This window comes from Elgaria multicarinata, chromosome 16 (assembly GCF_023053635.1).
Source record: "Elgaria multicarinata webbii isolate HBS135686 ecotype San Diego chromosome 16, rElgMul1.1.pri, whole genome shotgun sequence".
Taxonomy (NCBI): domain Eukaryota; kingdom Metazoa; phylum Chordata; class Lepidosauria; order Squamata; family Anguidae; genus Elgaria; species Elgaria multicarinata.
Genome location: NC_086186.1, coordinates 30,430,642 through 30,445,255, shown reverse-complemented (window position 1 = coordinate 30,445,255; position 14,614 = coordinate 30,430,642). Strand labels below are relative to the sequence as shown.

Here is a 14,614-nt window from a genome sequence, read left to right as displayed (position 1 = left end):
ACTTCAGCAGCTCTTAACTTGTGCCTGAAGTGTTAGTTGTTATTTGAAATTGTTTTGAAAACATGGCCAGGATATCAGGTATTGTAAAAGTGATACTTCAATCCTTTGTTCAAGATTAGATTTGAACAAAAGTTGTTTGTACAGCAAATGGTCCTCTAATACCTTCAGGCTCACTACAAGGAGAAAAAGGTTACTGAAGCACATCCCACCATTTTGTAACCTGGAAGCTCAGATACAAAGCTTCAAGACCAGTTGTGGTATTTTGCAATGTGTGATTCTAAGTAACGTCTGGTTTCAGCAGAAGGATCGCCAGAGAGTAAGTCAATGTGAAGTTCTTACATACAAATGCCAGTTTTATTCAATTCCGACATCAGAAGTCAATATTAATTTGAAACCAACCCTAAGGTTAATGATCCGCCTCACTGTTTAGTGTGGCTGATAGAAACGTTTAGTGTCTTGAATGTTTCCGATACTGAAAATCTAACTGCTTATGCACAAGCTGTCTTCTGGTCTGTTTTAAGTTCACCATAACATCAGTGATGGCTCCAGCTCTTCTTCCAGTGAGGCAGAGTCTAGTTTGCCAGCAGGTCATTCAAACAACAACCTGTTTGGGCATCCTTCAGAAGCATGTTCACTACGTCGTAGAACTGGTTGTCATAAGCTAGCTTGTAATACACATAGATATCATCGCAATAGGTCAACAGCTTCTTCAGGTTTTTTAGAGCCGGTTCATTGCCTGCACGCTGCTTGAACCTGAAAGAGATGGTCATACTGTTAACAGATGTCCTCACCCCCTCTGCTTTCATCATACGGCCAGCCTCTCCATTAGTTCAACCTAGTGCCGAAAGAATGAGATCTACCCCCTTTCAGTACGTACTCTAAAGAACTTGAAGACATGAAGCCAGTATCCCAATGATGCAGAAAACCTGATTTGGGAGAAGTCTCCCCACTGGAGGACTGGGCTTCAAATGGTTCACTTGGTTGCAGAGGACTTACTTCTGGGCAATTTCCTCAAATGTGCTCGCCTTGAGCAGGCCACGCTGCTTGTACTCCTCCAGGTAGCTGAAGTCCCCCTTTACAATCACTTGCTGATACAGGACTTCAGCCCAGTCTGGAACGAAGTCATAGGCCTCAGCCACCACTGCAGCCTAGAGAGAGATTGGGAGTGGAGAGGGAAGAGATTCCAGTTGGAGCAGGAGCATGCTAGGAGCTGCACGCTGCCCCCTGCCAACAAAAGGACTCTGCCTCTAAGGCTCTCTGTCCATCTTACTAAGATCCTGACTGCATGTCACATTCACGGCATGAAAAGTAGCCTGGCTCTCAGAAAGAACAGGGAAAGTATCTGGGCCCACAGCAGGACCGAGCTCCAATCAAGCTCTTGCAAGGAAAAATACTCAAGATCCAACAATAGCTGTAAGCTGTTCCCGATGGTGAAACCCTCCTGTCCTCTTCGTCACCTGGTAGAACCTGGGCAGGGACATGACACATTCCAGCAGGCTCTTCTTGCTCAGGTTGATCAGCTTGGTTTTGTGGTTGGTGTTCAGGAAGTGGAGCTGCAGTGTAATGAGCTTTGTCAGCCTATTGCAGCGCAAGGACTGACGCACACAGAAGTCCTAAAAGAGGAAGGATGAAGAGAAAGGAGTCAGGTAAGCAAGGAGGAAGCAGCTGCAGTCACTGCACCTAACTGCAACAGGACAGCCCTGGTTTGGGTCCAGGCTACCTGCGGGGTCACCTTCTCCTGCACAATCCACCCCGCACACTCAGGTTCTCGGGGAAGAATTTCCATCAGCGAGCCAAAATTAGGCTGACATGTATTACCCAGAGGACCTCTTCTGCTTCTCCCAGACTGTGGAATGGCCTGCCGGAGGAGATTCGTCAACTTAACAGTCTTTTAGCATTTTAGAAAGCTATAAAGACTGATCTCAGGCATATCCAGTGGAATTTTAGGATGTTTTAACAGTGTATACTGTTTTCAATCAGTATTTTATACTTACTGTTGTTTCCCGCCTTGATCCAAACGGAGAGGCAGGTAAGAAATAAAATTATTATTATTCCCAACCTGTTGCGCTCCAGATCTTTGGACTAACTGTCACCAGCCCCAGCCAGCATGGGCAATGGTCAGAAATGGTCAGTGGGAGCTGTAGTCCAAACCATCTGGACAGCACCAGGTTGGGAAGGCTGCAACAGGGCAACTGGATACATACCGGACACCAGGTTTGGATTTGCATGGACAGAGCAGACTGTGATTTGGAGCTGCAAATGGGAGGGTTTTTCCCCACCGCAAAAGGTGCAGCGTGCAAAGCTGAAAGTAACAACGAGGGCCTGAGCTAGTTCTCCCCTTCAGACACAACGGGAGTTCTTCTGCAAATCCTGGATGGAGGGTCACTGACCTTCACTAATGCTAATGCTTTACCGATAGGAATAGTTCTCTGGCATAGTGGTTTACCATTGCTTGGCTCCGATGGGCCAATTCAAATGGGTGAGCCCAGGGTGGCTGTGTGCAAAAGGACTAGGCAGAGCGTAAAGCATGAGCGTATGCCCAGAGGTTCTCGCACCTCTTCACATCCTGTGTGGGTAGAAAGGCAGCCACAAGAGTCCGTGTTTATGCTCCAGGTCTCCACGCCTTTGCTTGATGCACCTACTCAGGCACACTGGATTTTCTAGAGTCTAAGTGCTAAGCATATACTTAAAGTGGCAGCAAGGCGGAGCTCCTTAGTAACAGAACACGCCCCTTTTCACGTATCTGATGCAAGAACTATCACACCACAGAACACATGGAGCAAACACTTCACAGCTCACCTTTGAATTTAAACCTTTTGGACTACCACTCCCAGCATCTGTTACCATGCTGGCTGGGGCTGATGGGAGCTGAGGGCTACAGGCTCCCATCCCTATTTTAAACCTTCATCCAGCCCCATTCAGTGTTCCATTTTACCTTGGAATAGCTCTCAGCAGCGTCGATAAAGAGGGTCAGGGCTTTCATCAGGAGCTTCTTCAGGTGTGGCACGTTCTGAAGGCACTCCTCTGGAAAAGAGAGAGCAGGGCGATTGTATGACCACGGTGGGCAGCAATGCCGCCTGCTCTGTGTCAGGGGGACCAAAGGATATAAAAGAAACAGCCAAATCCAGAGGTGGGGGAAAGAGGAAGCAACAAGTGGGCCAAAGATGGTTGTTTTTTTGCAGTGTTTTTTTTATTGTTTCACAAGCATACATCACATAAAACATTACATAAAATACAGACATCTGGGGGTGGGGGGAGAAGAGAGAGAGAAAAAAGAAAAGCAAAGACAAGAAGAAGAAGAAAAGAAAAGGAAGAAGAACACAAAGGTTAAGGTGTATTTCCGGCTCTCTACACATCATGTATTTACATTTAACACAATCAAATTCTTTTCTTTCTTCTAACTTAACTATATCTCATACACTGAATCCACAGACAAACACATCATTTCTCTCTGTTCCTTGCAAAAATTCTCTCAGAGGTTTCCATCCCGATACAAATGTGGCTCTTGATTTCTCTCTCATTATCGCTGAGTGTTTTGCCATCTCTGCCAACTCCAATATCTTCAATAACCATCCATTCGTGGTTGGTGTTGCTTCATTTTCCCACTTCTGTGCATATAATAGTCTCGCTGCCGTTGTCATATATAAAAATAAAATTCCCCCGTTCTCTTTCAGTTGATTATCTATTAGTCCCAGTAGAAAGGCTTCTGGTTTTATTTGTATATAAGTCTTTAATATTTTTTGAATTGAATGTACTTGTGTACAGAAAGCCTTTGCTTTTTCACAAGTCCACCAGAGATGATAAAAAGTTCCTTCTTCACATTTCCAACATTTGCCTGAAGCTCCCTTGTACATTTTACTCAACTTTGCAGGTGACTTGTGCCATTTATTACACCATCTTGTAGACATTCTCTTTAAGTCTTGAACATAATGTAAATTTCCAGCCCTTCCCCCACATATACTCCCACTGTTCCATTAAGACATTATATCCAAAGTTTTGAGCCCATTTTATCATGCAGTCTTACCTGCTCATCCTCCGTCTCATATTTTAATAAAAGTTTATATATCTTTGAGATAACATGTTCATCATTTGTACATAATGCCACTTCAAATTCTGATTTTGATTGCTCAAACTCACCATTTTTTGTTCATTTTAAACTTTTCCATAATTTGAATTTAAGAAAACCATTGACATATATGATGCTTAAGTCCTCTTCCAATTTTGATTGTGGCTCCTCCCATTCTTTTTGGTGAGTTTCTATAAAGTGTCCTGCCTTCTGTACAGAGTTCAGCTTGTATCTGCAATCCTCAAAAGTAAAGCCCCCTTCTGGGACCTCCCAACAGAAACTGACCTTTTTCTGTTTCAATATAGTCATCAGAAATGCACAGTCTTTCCTCCTGCATAAAATTCTCACCGGTATCTCCTTCAGTACAATTATTTCTTTGCCCTCCATCTTCATTTTACTCCGGTAATGCTTCTGGAGTATCTGATTCCTTATTTTTTCTTACAAAGTAAACAATAATGTCTCTTGGAACCCCTCCTCTTTGTGCGTATGAGTTTATTCTGTAAACACGGTCTACTTCCACTTCCATATTATCCTCCTCAATATCCATAAATGTTGACAAGCTCTTAATCACTTCATTTTTAAGATCACTTTCAGGATTCGGGATAGATTCAGGGACCGATCTTAAATGTAAACAATATTCTTTGTCTTTTAATTCCCTAAGTGCCAGGAGGTCTTGTTCTTTCTCCAATTCTCCATTCATAACTTCTGCTTTGTTCTCCAATATAATCGCTCAATCTGCAACTGCCTGGATCTCCCCCATCACTTGTTTCAAAACATTGTCCATCTTCTTGATCTCTTGCATCAATTCCTCTTTCGTTTCCCTGATCTCCTCCTTAGTTTCTTTAAGTTGCTTCTTCATATGCTGTTCCATCTTGGCTCCCGTCTCAGGAGATCAATGATTTTCTGTGATTGGTCAGACGGAGCCATCTTTCCTGTATCTTTCTTATATTCTATTGGGGTTTTTTGACTCCTAAATCAATAGACCTTCTACTCCCAGTGCCTGCCAGCAGGTGTCTCCAGAGGCCCAGTTCTGCTCCTAGTTCTCTTTGTGTACATTCCAAACATTCCATCCGGCTCAAAGCCCTTTAACTCAGCCCAGCAGGGAGTTAGAAAGAAATGGAGAACACAAGAGGGGGGTGGGGGAAGAAACATACAGACACTCCAGTTTGCAGCAGGAGATGATTTTACAAGTGGAGAAAGAAGAAGAAGAAAGGAAGCAGCTGTCTCGTTTAAAGAATCCTCTTCTCTCCAGTTATGCGTAACAGAAAAAACTTTTATCCATCCTTTAGCTCTGTCTGAGATCCCCTGCTTATTTCACCCCTAATTGTAGCTCCAAAAGATCTAGTCGATTAATAGGTTCCAAATTCATACTTCTGATAAGAAGAAACCCAAAAGACAGTTGCAAGCTATAGTCCAACCTAATTTAGCAATGAGAATTGTCCGCTCTTAGTGCCTGGCATCCATGCTCAAAAAACAGCTGTCAGAGAATGTTGGAAAACGCCGTTGTCTCACCCTCTCGCAGATCTTCTGTCACTTTTGGCAGCCAAGTCCACATCCAAGCCTTTCAGATTTCTTCTGGCATCTCTAGACAAATTCCCCTTATTTTCTGGGGAGTTTTCCACCACTGGAGTTCCCTCATGGTGGTGTTTAAAGCTGTTTTGTCTACTCCATGCAGGAGCTCTGCATAGAGCGGTCAGAGCAACATCTTCTCCTGGGGCAGAGTCCCGAGCCAAAGATGAATGAGTGGAGGGGGAGCAAAGCCCCACGACCTGGGAGTGGCTACCGAAAAGGCCCTCCCCAGACCCAAGTTTCACTCAAGGGAACTGTGGTGGTTCCTGCTCCTCATTCAGCAGCACATGACACCCAGGTTTCACAGGAAAATGGAATGGCGAACTTCCACTCCTCTGCCCGGATCCCCAGAGAGTTCCCCTGCAGATCAGTTCTTGTGTAGTGGTAACAACGGACATGAGTCTCCTGGACGGAGCACTCACAGAAGGCTCCTTACAGCACAGGGCTCAGGGCCAGGGCCGAGGAATGAGCAGCGTGCCGGGAGGGGCTTTGGGGGTGGAGGAGCTCCCTGTGGTTCTTTGGGGCAACCAAGCCCGGAGCACCGCTGGTTGCGGGAGGCAGGAGGGCCGCTGCCAGGGGATGCTCTGGCAGGCTGAGAGCAGTCCTTGGATCTGCTCTGCCCTTGTTGCTGGCATCAGGCACCAGCACAACCCAAAACTTCTCCAAACCAGACTAGCTGAAGGAAGAGCGGGAGGGAGACGGGCAGTTTTGCTTTCCTCGGGGGAGGCAGGATGGAAGCTGAGAAGGGCTGCTACCCACAGGGGAAGCTTGAAGCCTTTGCAAGTCCGGCCTCCGTGGGGAACGGGGGGAGTCGCTCCCCCGCCCCCGCCCCCTCAAACCCACCCCCGCGGCACGTCCTCCTCCTCCACCTGAGATCGAACACCTCAGACATCCCGCCGTTTCCAGGTCCGGGTGGCTCCCGCCCGGGGCTCCCCGGGACGAGCGGCAATTTACCCCAAGGCTGGGATTCAATGAGCTTCAGCTGGACCTTGGCTGCCGCCTCGTGGTTCTCCCCAATCTCCCGGCACATGCTGAAGCAGAGGGCGATCATGTTGTGCTTCTCGCTGTCTCCTGGGCGGCAGCGCTTGATGTAGTCCAGCAGGGCCGTCTTGAGGGTCCCGCTCTGCCAAAGAGGGAGGAGCGCAGAGTGAGGGCAGCGCGTGGCTTGGGGCCTGGCCAGCGCCAATCCTCAGGGCACGTGAGCTCTGGCGCTGAGCAGAGCCCTCCAACAGCAACGCCAGGCCTCACAGCCGCTTGTGAAGGAGCGTAAAGGTGGCAAGAAAAACCGGCCCTTGAGGCAGGGGTGGGGCAACTTGTGGTCCTCCAGCAGATATGCAGGTCTCCAAGTCCTGCCGCCCCTCATCACCGGCTCTGCTGGCTAAGGCGGAGGGAGGGGAGCTGTAGGCCAAATACACCTGCAGGGCCAGAGGGTGAGGGCATGGGCAAGTGACGGGGCAATATGTCGTGGGAATGCCGGGACTGGGGCGGTTATTTTGGAAGAGGGAAACAAGCAGAACAAAGGCACTGGAGGTTCTACAATTTGGAACTCTTGGACTGGGAAAGGTGGGTTCTGTTGTTTGTACCCACCGGGTCCAACTTCTTTCTCATTAGCACCTCAAAGTGGTGCTTCTCGTGCAGCAAGTCAAAGATGTAGGTCATCTCGTTGTACCTGCCGACGCCGGTGAGAAGTCGAACCTTTGGGGAGAGAAAAGAGCTTGAGCTTCAGGACCCACAAAACGTCACCCCACACGTTGCCGTTGGAGCAGTGCTGTGTCATGACAGCCCCACTCTTCCACTTGGGACAGAGTCCCTGCCTGTGGAATGCCACTGACCAGCAACTTCCCCCATTTCAGTGGGGTTCCAGACACTATGGACACCTCCCAGCTGAAGGCAAGAACTCCCCAGCTTGGAGACCGAGCAACGGAAGAAACGAACGCAAGGCCAGGAGGAAGCAATGGCTGCTCCCTCACCAGACCAGTGGAGAGCCACTCGCTTCCACACACAAGGCCCGACTCCTGGCGCTGCTTCTCACCAGAGACACTGCAGGACGCTTGCTGGCGTAAGTCAACGTGCAGCACAGCAGAACAAGACCTGTGTCGGAGCACAGGCCACCCTGCACAGGCGCGGGCAGGCGAGCGTCTGCCTTGCCACGGCCTTCCCTGCTCAGTGAGGGAGACAGCGGAGCTCCAGGAATCAGTGGGAGCCACAACAGCCTGCCGCTCTGAAACCCCAAAGACCAGGGGGAGGAAGGGGCACCGCAGCCACTCAACATCCTCCACGGGGGCCTTTTGGGGCTGCCGCCGCCGCTGCCGCCGTCTCTACATACCACAAGGCCGTATTCTTCGCTGGGTGCTAAGTGTTCGTCCGTGAGCGTTCGGGCAGCTTGGAGAACGCGAATAATCCCTTCCATATGACACGTGAGGCTGAAGCAATTATGGGCGAGGATCAGGAGCTCTGTAGCTAAGGGAGGGAGGAATGGGGACTCCCATCAGTAAGCATTTCGCTTAAAACAAAGCTCATGTGGCCCCAAAGCCAAAGAGCGGGATTTAAGTCCCTGCCTTGTTACTGCCTGCTGAATGGGACCCCCAGCAACCAACCTCTCAGCTGTGGGAGACCCAGAGACCCAGTTCCCAGGCTTGAGTCATGAAGGTCAGAGATGGAGACCACCGCTTTCCCCTTCTGGGAATGTTCGCACATTCTCAAAGGGCTCAAGGGGTAAACCTGCACTGCTCCCTAGACACATGTGCAGCATGGGGAACTGCAGCAGCATGTGAACCGAGGCCTCCACGAATGCAGCTGCTGGCATCGCATTTCCCAGATGTCCACCATGCCAAGAGAGCAAAAGGACAGGACACGAGGTCGCTCCTACAGCACAGTCGTATCTATGTGTACTCGGACATGACGTCCCAGGGACTGCGACGAGATCTGTGGCCAAGTGCGCATGTTTGGGGTAGCCGTCTTAGTCACAAGACCCAAGTCCTCAGAAGCGTGACATTACTGGACGTTCAGAGATAAACACTTACTGCAGGCAAGCTCCCCGTGAGGGACAGATGAAATTTTATCCAATAGCTTCACGCCAACCAGGGTGGGGTCCTGGCACAGTTTGGCCAACTGCAGGAACGCCTCGCTCTCCTCTGCTGGATTTAAGACTTGCTTTTTCCCTGTACAGACAGCAGGCCCAGAATGACATAGCGGCCACAGCACATTCCTCTGCTGAGCACCTGGGCCACGAAGGCAGCCTCTCCTCTCGCAAGTTTAAGAGTTCTTCCCCCATAAGTTGCACGAGCTCTACCCTTGGTCCAAGAAAGCCATTTAAATGCCACGGCCATGGCAGAAGCAGTGACTTATTACTTTAATTTTTAAAAGTATTTTCATTCTTGTTGTAAGGTGCTTTAGGTCTGAGAAAGATATCCAGTAATAAATAATTAGATGATGGTGGTGGTGGTGATGATGTAAAGAGGGTGGGATGGGGTGCAGGCAGTCACAGTGGATGGCAGCCTGAACGTGAGCTGACAACGTAACGCAGCATCGAAAAAAGGGCCACTACAACGTTTTGGTTGGTATCAAGAGGCACAATGTCAGCCAAACTCCCAGAGTTTGGCGATCAACTGCCTGGAACGGAGCAAACAGACCAACAGCAGTGAGAACCCTCTGCCAGGGATGCTCTAAGGTGGGCTCCTGCATTGAGCAGGGGGTTGGACTTGATGGCCTTACAGGCCCCTTCCAACTCTGCTATTCTATGTGCCTGTGAACTGGAGCCCCCCTCCCCCATACACACCTTTTCCTTGCAAAGGCGCCAGCAGTTCTCGTGTGACTTCCTCAGCCACGAGCTCCGCCACCATCTCTGGCTCCAGCCCCTGGGTGGTGAGGAAGGCCTGGGCCTTCTTGCACCTGTCTGGCTGCTGGGAGGACAGGATCACCCGAAGCAGCTTCTCAGAATCATGGGTGGAGATCTCGCCGAAGGAACAGCCCAGCTCCTGCAGAGCACCACAGAGAAGGACGGGGGGAGGCCAATGCTGAAGCCCCTGCCGCCTGGGAGAACCCACACCCCACCCTGACCCCATGCCAAACAGACAGGCAAGATGCTTGGGGAAATTCCTGTGCTTTCTGGAGCGCCCGGCCCAGGCGGCTCCAAACATGTGTCCAGACATACCTTGGACAGTTCATACAGGCAGAGGACCTGCCTGCAGTAGTTCCGCCCATGTACACACTCTGCAATGAGAGCCTGCAGGCTACCTACAACCTCCTGGGGTGGGCACATCGCCTCCACCAAAGACCGCCACTCTAGGCTGGAGGCTGAAAATAAATGCAAGACTTCAGGAAGCAAGGAACAACCACGTCCAGCAGACTGATGAATCAAGACAAATCCTGCAGGAATTGCAGGTCACAATTTACAGAAAGAACCAACTGAAGGTTGGACAATGCTAATGAGCTTCAAAGCAAGGGAGGATCTAAAATGCTCAGAGATCTTCAATTGTCAAGTGCCCCCCACCCCGCCCATTTCTCTCTAGCCATTCCTGAAGAAACAAAGATCACACCAATTCTGAAAAGTCTGAATTACAAACTCTGAACTGGAGTTCTATGAGGGAAACATTTCTAAGAATGGCCGGTGGCAACAACCCATCACACCCAACTGCTCTGTGATAGAACAACACTGATCCTCCCCCACACAATGGCTGGCAGAAAGGAATACGTTGCGAAGGAGGGGTGTGCAGAACTCCGAGAGGGACCCCTGGTGGGACTCCGACATCCCTGGGCTACAGCTACTTACCGCTCTGCAGTCGTTTCTTCTGAGAGCCCTCTGCTCCATTTCTCTTGCCCTTGCTTTCCTCTTTTTCTTGCGCTGCAAGGACAGCTTGGATATCTGGGTGAAACCAGCTTTGAGGGGTTTCTCCAGAAGCCAGCGCTCTGCAGTGCAAGACCAAGGAGACGTCTCTACTGTAGAAGTTAAAATACCGGCAAACGCGGCTGGCCTCGTGCACACTGCCCTCATCCAGAAGGTGCCCGATTAGCAAACTCAGCGATTCAAATTCGGCCTCAGAAAGCATGGCGTGCAGTGCATCTTGGGAAGGCAAACTCTCAAGCTGCAAGTACTTGGGCACATTTAAAGCAGCTAGCTTAGAAAAGGAGAACTCCTTGGCTAGGGAGTCAAAGGACAGTTCACCACTCATGGAAATCTGGTGAGAGAATCTCTGCTTGACCTGCCCCGTGCCCTGGCTCAGAGTCTGTTGTGTGATGCGGCAAAGCCAAATTTCTCTTTCAATATGCTCAAGCTCATCAAGTGGAATTGGGTCACTTTTAGCTAGCCAGTGGCCAGCCAAGGTAAGCAAAAGTTGCCTCTCAAGGACCCTCGATGCTCTCTCATCGCCCAAGGACTCAGAGGACAAAACGTCCGCCTGAGCCAAGAAGAAAGCAGAGGCTGCTGGGTGTGAGATGGCATTTCTCACGTAGCTTTCGTGACACTTTTTCCAGAACTCGATCCTCGTCCGCTTTTGATACCAATGGCCAATCTGTTTCAAGAGGTGTATATTTTGGAGCACCTGCAAAAGACCGGTTAAAACATTTCTCAATCCCTTCTCAACAACGAGAACCAAAGGAAATCTTAACGACATGGAAACTGAGGACACAAGTTAAGTGTCTGTCTGCATAAAGCAGGTAACGTCTCTATGCCACTTTCCAATTCTACTTTGGTTAGAGATGGAAAATGAGCAACCAAAGCATAAAACAGAAAGTGCAGCGCAGACCCACACGGACTACAGCGCACCTCTTGGATAACAACGTTGTCCACAGGCAACTCTGCAAGTTCTGCCACTTCCCGTGCCACGGAAAAAGCGCGTCTCTCCTGCAGCTGTTCCAGAATTCTTCTGCACTCATTCTGGAAATTCTCAACAGTGTAACTGCTTAAAATGGCACGATCAATTAAGACAGAAGAATCCTTCAAGACAGAGCTGAGGGCACTTAGCTTCTTCAAATCTGGCCCTATGTACAAAAGGAGCACAAAAAACAGTAATGAAAAACGACAGGGCCGCTGCTGAAGACGTGGCACCATCAGCCCTTCAGAGGCGAGAGCCTTGGGGAAGGAGCAAACGGGGACTCAGAGGTCAGCCGCATCGACCTGCCACCCAGGCCCCTCCTCCTCCTCCTCCTCCTCCTCCACTGAGCGCCACCCTGGCCAGAAGCACATTGGGCAGCGAGGACAGAGACGGCCACTTCAGTGGCTGTGCCCAAGCCATGTACCACTGGCATCCACGCTGCTTTCCTTTACAGATGCCAGGTGCAAACCACTTCACGTACCCAAGAGCTAACTTGCCCAAGTGTGCTCCTTTTAATGTGCCAGTTTATTTAAGCACTTCGCTGTTTTAATGCATTCCTAATTTCTAAAAATTTGTAAACCATCTTGGAATCAGTCTAGACCAAATGTTTTAAACAAACAAACAAACCACGTCAGGCTGATCAGCAACTGGTGGCCCCAGTCCCTCCCCTTCCCCAAGTGATGAATACAGAGGACAGGGACTGGAGAGGTAGAAGGCTTGGCCTTCTATCGAAAGGCACGGGCCTTTCAACGCACTTGCAAACGACTTACTGCTCTACCAAACTTCTGTTGGTTTCCTATCCCATTTCTGTGCCACAGTCTATTATTATTATTATTATTATTAAGTTCTATTACACTTAAAAGGAGACCCAATTTGGCAGCTAAAGACTTCTTTAACCCTAGCTTGCCTTTAAGGGCCGCCTGAGGCCAAGCACTGAAAACGACACCCTGGCTGAAGTTAAGCTCCAGTTAAAATCCACAAATGTAAATCCAGCGACTAGGCTACGTGGGCAACACACACCCACAGGAAACACACACACAAAATGGTCCTTGCCGTGAGGAAGAGCAACGTTGGTATCTGCAAAAAGCTGAAGGAGTTTTCCTAACTCGTACTGGGTCCTGCATTGCTGCAGCATCACTTCAAGGAGAAATGAAGCCTGTGACTCCACCCAGGGCCTGGGGAGGATGGGAGGCGGCACATCACGTGTGGCTGGAAGCTGTGGAAAGACCATCTGAAGTAAGCAAGGCGGGCTGCAGAACTCTCCTCCCCACCACCCAGACTTCAGGCCAGGTACATATTTAGGCAACGTGTACGAACAGCCACCCTCAGCAACAGAGGTTTAGGAAATGAGGAGTTGTACACACCAGGAAAGGTGTGGTGTGTGGGTGTTAACTGTTCTTCATCTGCTAAAATTAAACTCACGATCAAAAGAACACAACTAAGGAAACAGGCTCAGTAGACTTCGGGCCTGTTCAGAGGACATGCGAAGCCACGGTTAGGCCGTCGACCCTCTTGCAGCAAGTGGTGAGTGTGTGTTGAATCTGTGGTTACATAGCCACCACGGTTAGGAATGGTTCACACAACATGCTAAGCCATAATGTTTACCTCAAAATGCTTAACCACCGTGGTTTAGCATGCCGGCGAAACAGGGTCAATGCCTCTCCCTTTAGGAATCCCTCCACTGGATCCCAAAGAATAGGATCGTGGTCCATGTTTTACCTCATGTAATGTATGAAGGACCTCCTCCTGGTGGATGTATCTGTCAGGAACAAAGATTGCGCCAATGCACGCCTCTTGTCCTGCCTACCTCATTCCTCTCCCTAAGCACAGGACAAACATGCTACTCAGCAGCAGCAGCAGCTTCGCCTAACTAGTTGATTCTCCCCCCCGCCCCCATCCCAGACAGGGCTGGATTAGAGTAACGAAAGGCCTAAGAGGCTAAGAAGAGGAATGGGCCTGTTGCAAAAAATAAATATGATAAAATCAAACCAATTATCTAACATTAACAAATGTATCTGAATCAAACACAAAAATCTTAACCATAAATCATTTACCACACATTTCTTCAAACAAACTTTTATATATGCTTTCTTCTTTCTCCCACTTCCTCATTTTAAACCTTAATAAACCTTTTATAAAATGGACTCATAGTTTGATCACTCAAGGAATATTCTCCCATGTGCCAGATCGCTTGGTTTCTCCTACAGGCTTTCATTCATTGAAGAAGAAAGGGGAAATGGGTGAGGTTCACTCTGGGGTGTCTCTTCTCCCACTGAGAGGCAGCATAGTGTAGTGGTTACAGTGTTAGACTGGGACTAGGGAGAATCAGGTTCACGTCCGCATTTGGCCATGAAGCTTACAGGGTGGCGCTGGGCCTGGCGCGGACTCTCAGCCTAACCTGCCTCATGGGTGGGATCGGGAGGGGCACCGACAGCGGGGTATCAATGCGACCAATAATTACTTAAAAAGCCACCATCTGTAGTTTCGAGGATCCTCTCACCACAGAAGCCAAATTGTCTTAGAGCGCTGGTAGAATTTAAGAGAGAAGCAGCCTGGCACTCAGCCCATCAAACACCTGCAGCCTTCACAACAACATACAAAGTAGAGACACCAGAATCTGCCTCCGTTGTTAACGACTTGGGTATTCTTGAAAGCTTCATCAAGTGAATTAAGCTTCTGCTTACTTCTGAAATGCTGGCTTGGAATGCAAGGAGCCTGGCTTGGGCTTCGTGGTAGCTTTTGTAGTCCATGCACAATTCGTACACCTCCAGCAGCAGCAGCAGAGGGGAATCCTTCATACAGTAAACATACATACACATGGATGTAAAATATTCTATCCAAAGTAGGTTGCACAATTTGTAAAACAAACATGCACCATTAATCTCAAACACACACACACCCCTCTCACTGCACAGTCCAGCTCTTGAGTCTCCAAAAGTATAACCCCAAACACAGCAGGGAACAGCACAGGGGCCGTTTCCTTCCCTTAAAAGGAGCAGGGCTGCTCCATGTGCAGCCTTTCAGGTTTGAAGAAATCCTCCCCACACCCTTCCATGAAACTCTCCATTTAACTTCAGAGGCACTTTTAGAAAATGCGCTGAAGTACAAGCAGAGAGAGATGTCAGTCAGGTGCGCTGAAACATATGGAACTTGTGGATTGGAAAAG

General features: G+C 49.1%; 1 protein-coding gene across 1 annotated transcript in view; it reads right to left on the bottom strand.

Moving 5' to 3' along the window:
• Nucleotides 1-327: 327 nt before the first annotated feature.
• The window catches only part of SPG11 (SPG11 vesicle trafficking associated, spatacsin), a 41,486-nt gene continuing 27,199 nt past the window's right edge, over nucleotides 328-14,614 (bottom strand). Inside the window, exons 24-37 of the mRNA XM_063142744.1 lie at nucleotides 14,133-14,240; nucleotides 12,502-12,664; nucleotides 11,400-11,614; nucleotides 10,407-11,175; nucleotides 9,789-9,931; nucleotides 9,414-9,612; nucleotides 8,659-8,796; nucleotides 7,962-8,095; nucleotides 7,223-7,330; nucleotides 6,590-6,758; nucleotides 2,936-3,024; nucleotides 1,458-1,613; nucleotides 997-1,148; nucleotides 328-753 (exon numbers count right to left, since the gene is read on the bottom strand). Of these exons, the coding sequence (XP_062998814.1) occupies nucleotides 573-753; nucleotides 997-1,148; nucleotides 1,458-1,613; nucleotides 2,936-3,024; nucleotides 6,590-6,758; nucleotides 7,223-7,330; nucleotides 7,962-8,095; nucleotides 8,659-8,796; nucleotides 9,414-9,612; nucleotides 9,789-9,931; nucleotides 10,407-11,175; nucleotides 11,400-11,614; nucleotides 12,502-12,664; nucleotides 14,133-14,240 (2,724 nt within the window). The 3' untranslated portion in view covers nucleotides 328-572. The remainder of the gene's footprint in view (nucleotides 754-996; nucleotides 1,149-1,457; nucleotides 1,614-2,935; nucleotides 3,025-6,589; nucleotides 6,759-7,222; nucleotides 7,331-7,961; nucleotides 8,096-8,658; nucleotides 8,797-9,413; nucleotides 9,613-9,788; nucleotides 9,932-10,406; nucleotides 11,176-11,399; nucleotides 11,615-12,501; nucleotides 12,665-14,132; nucleotides 14,241-14,614) is intronic.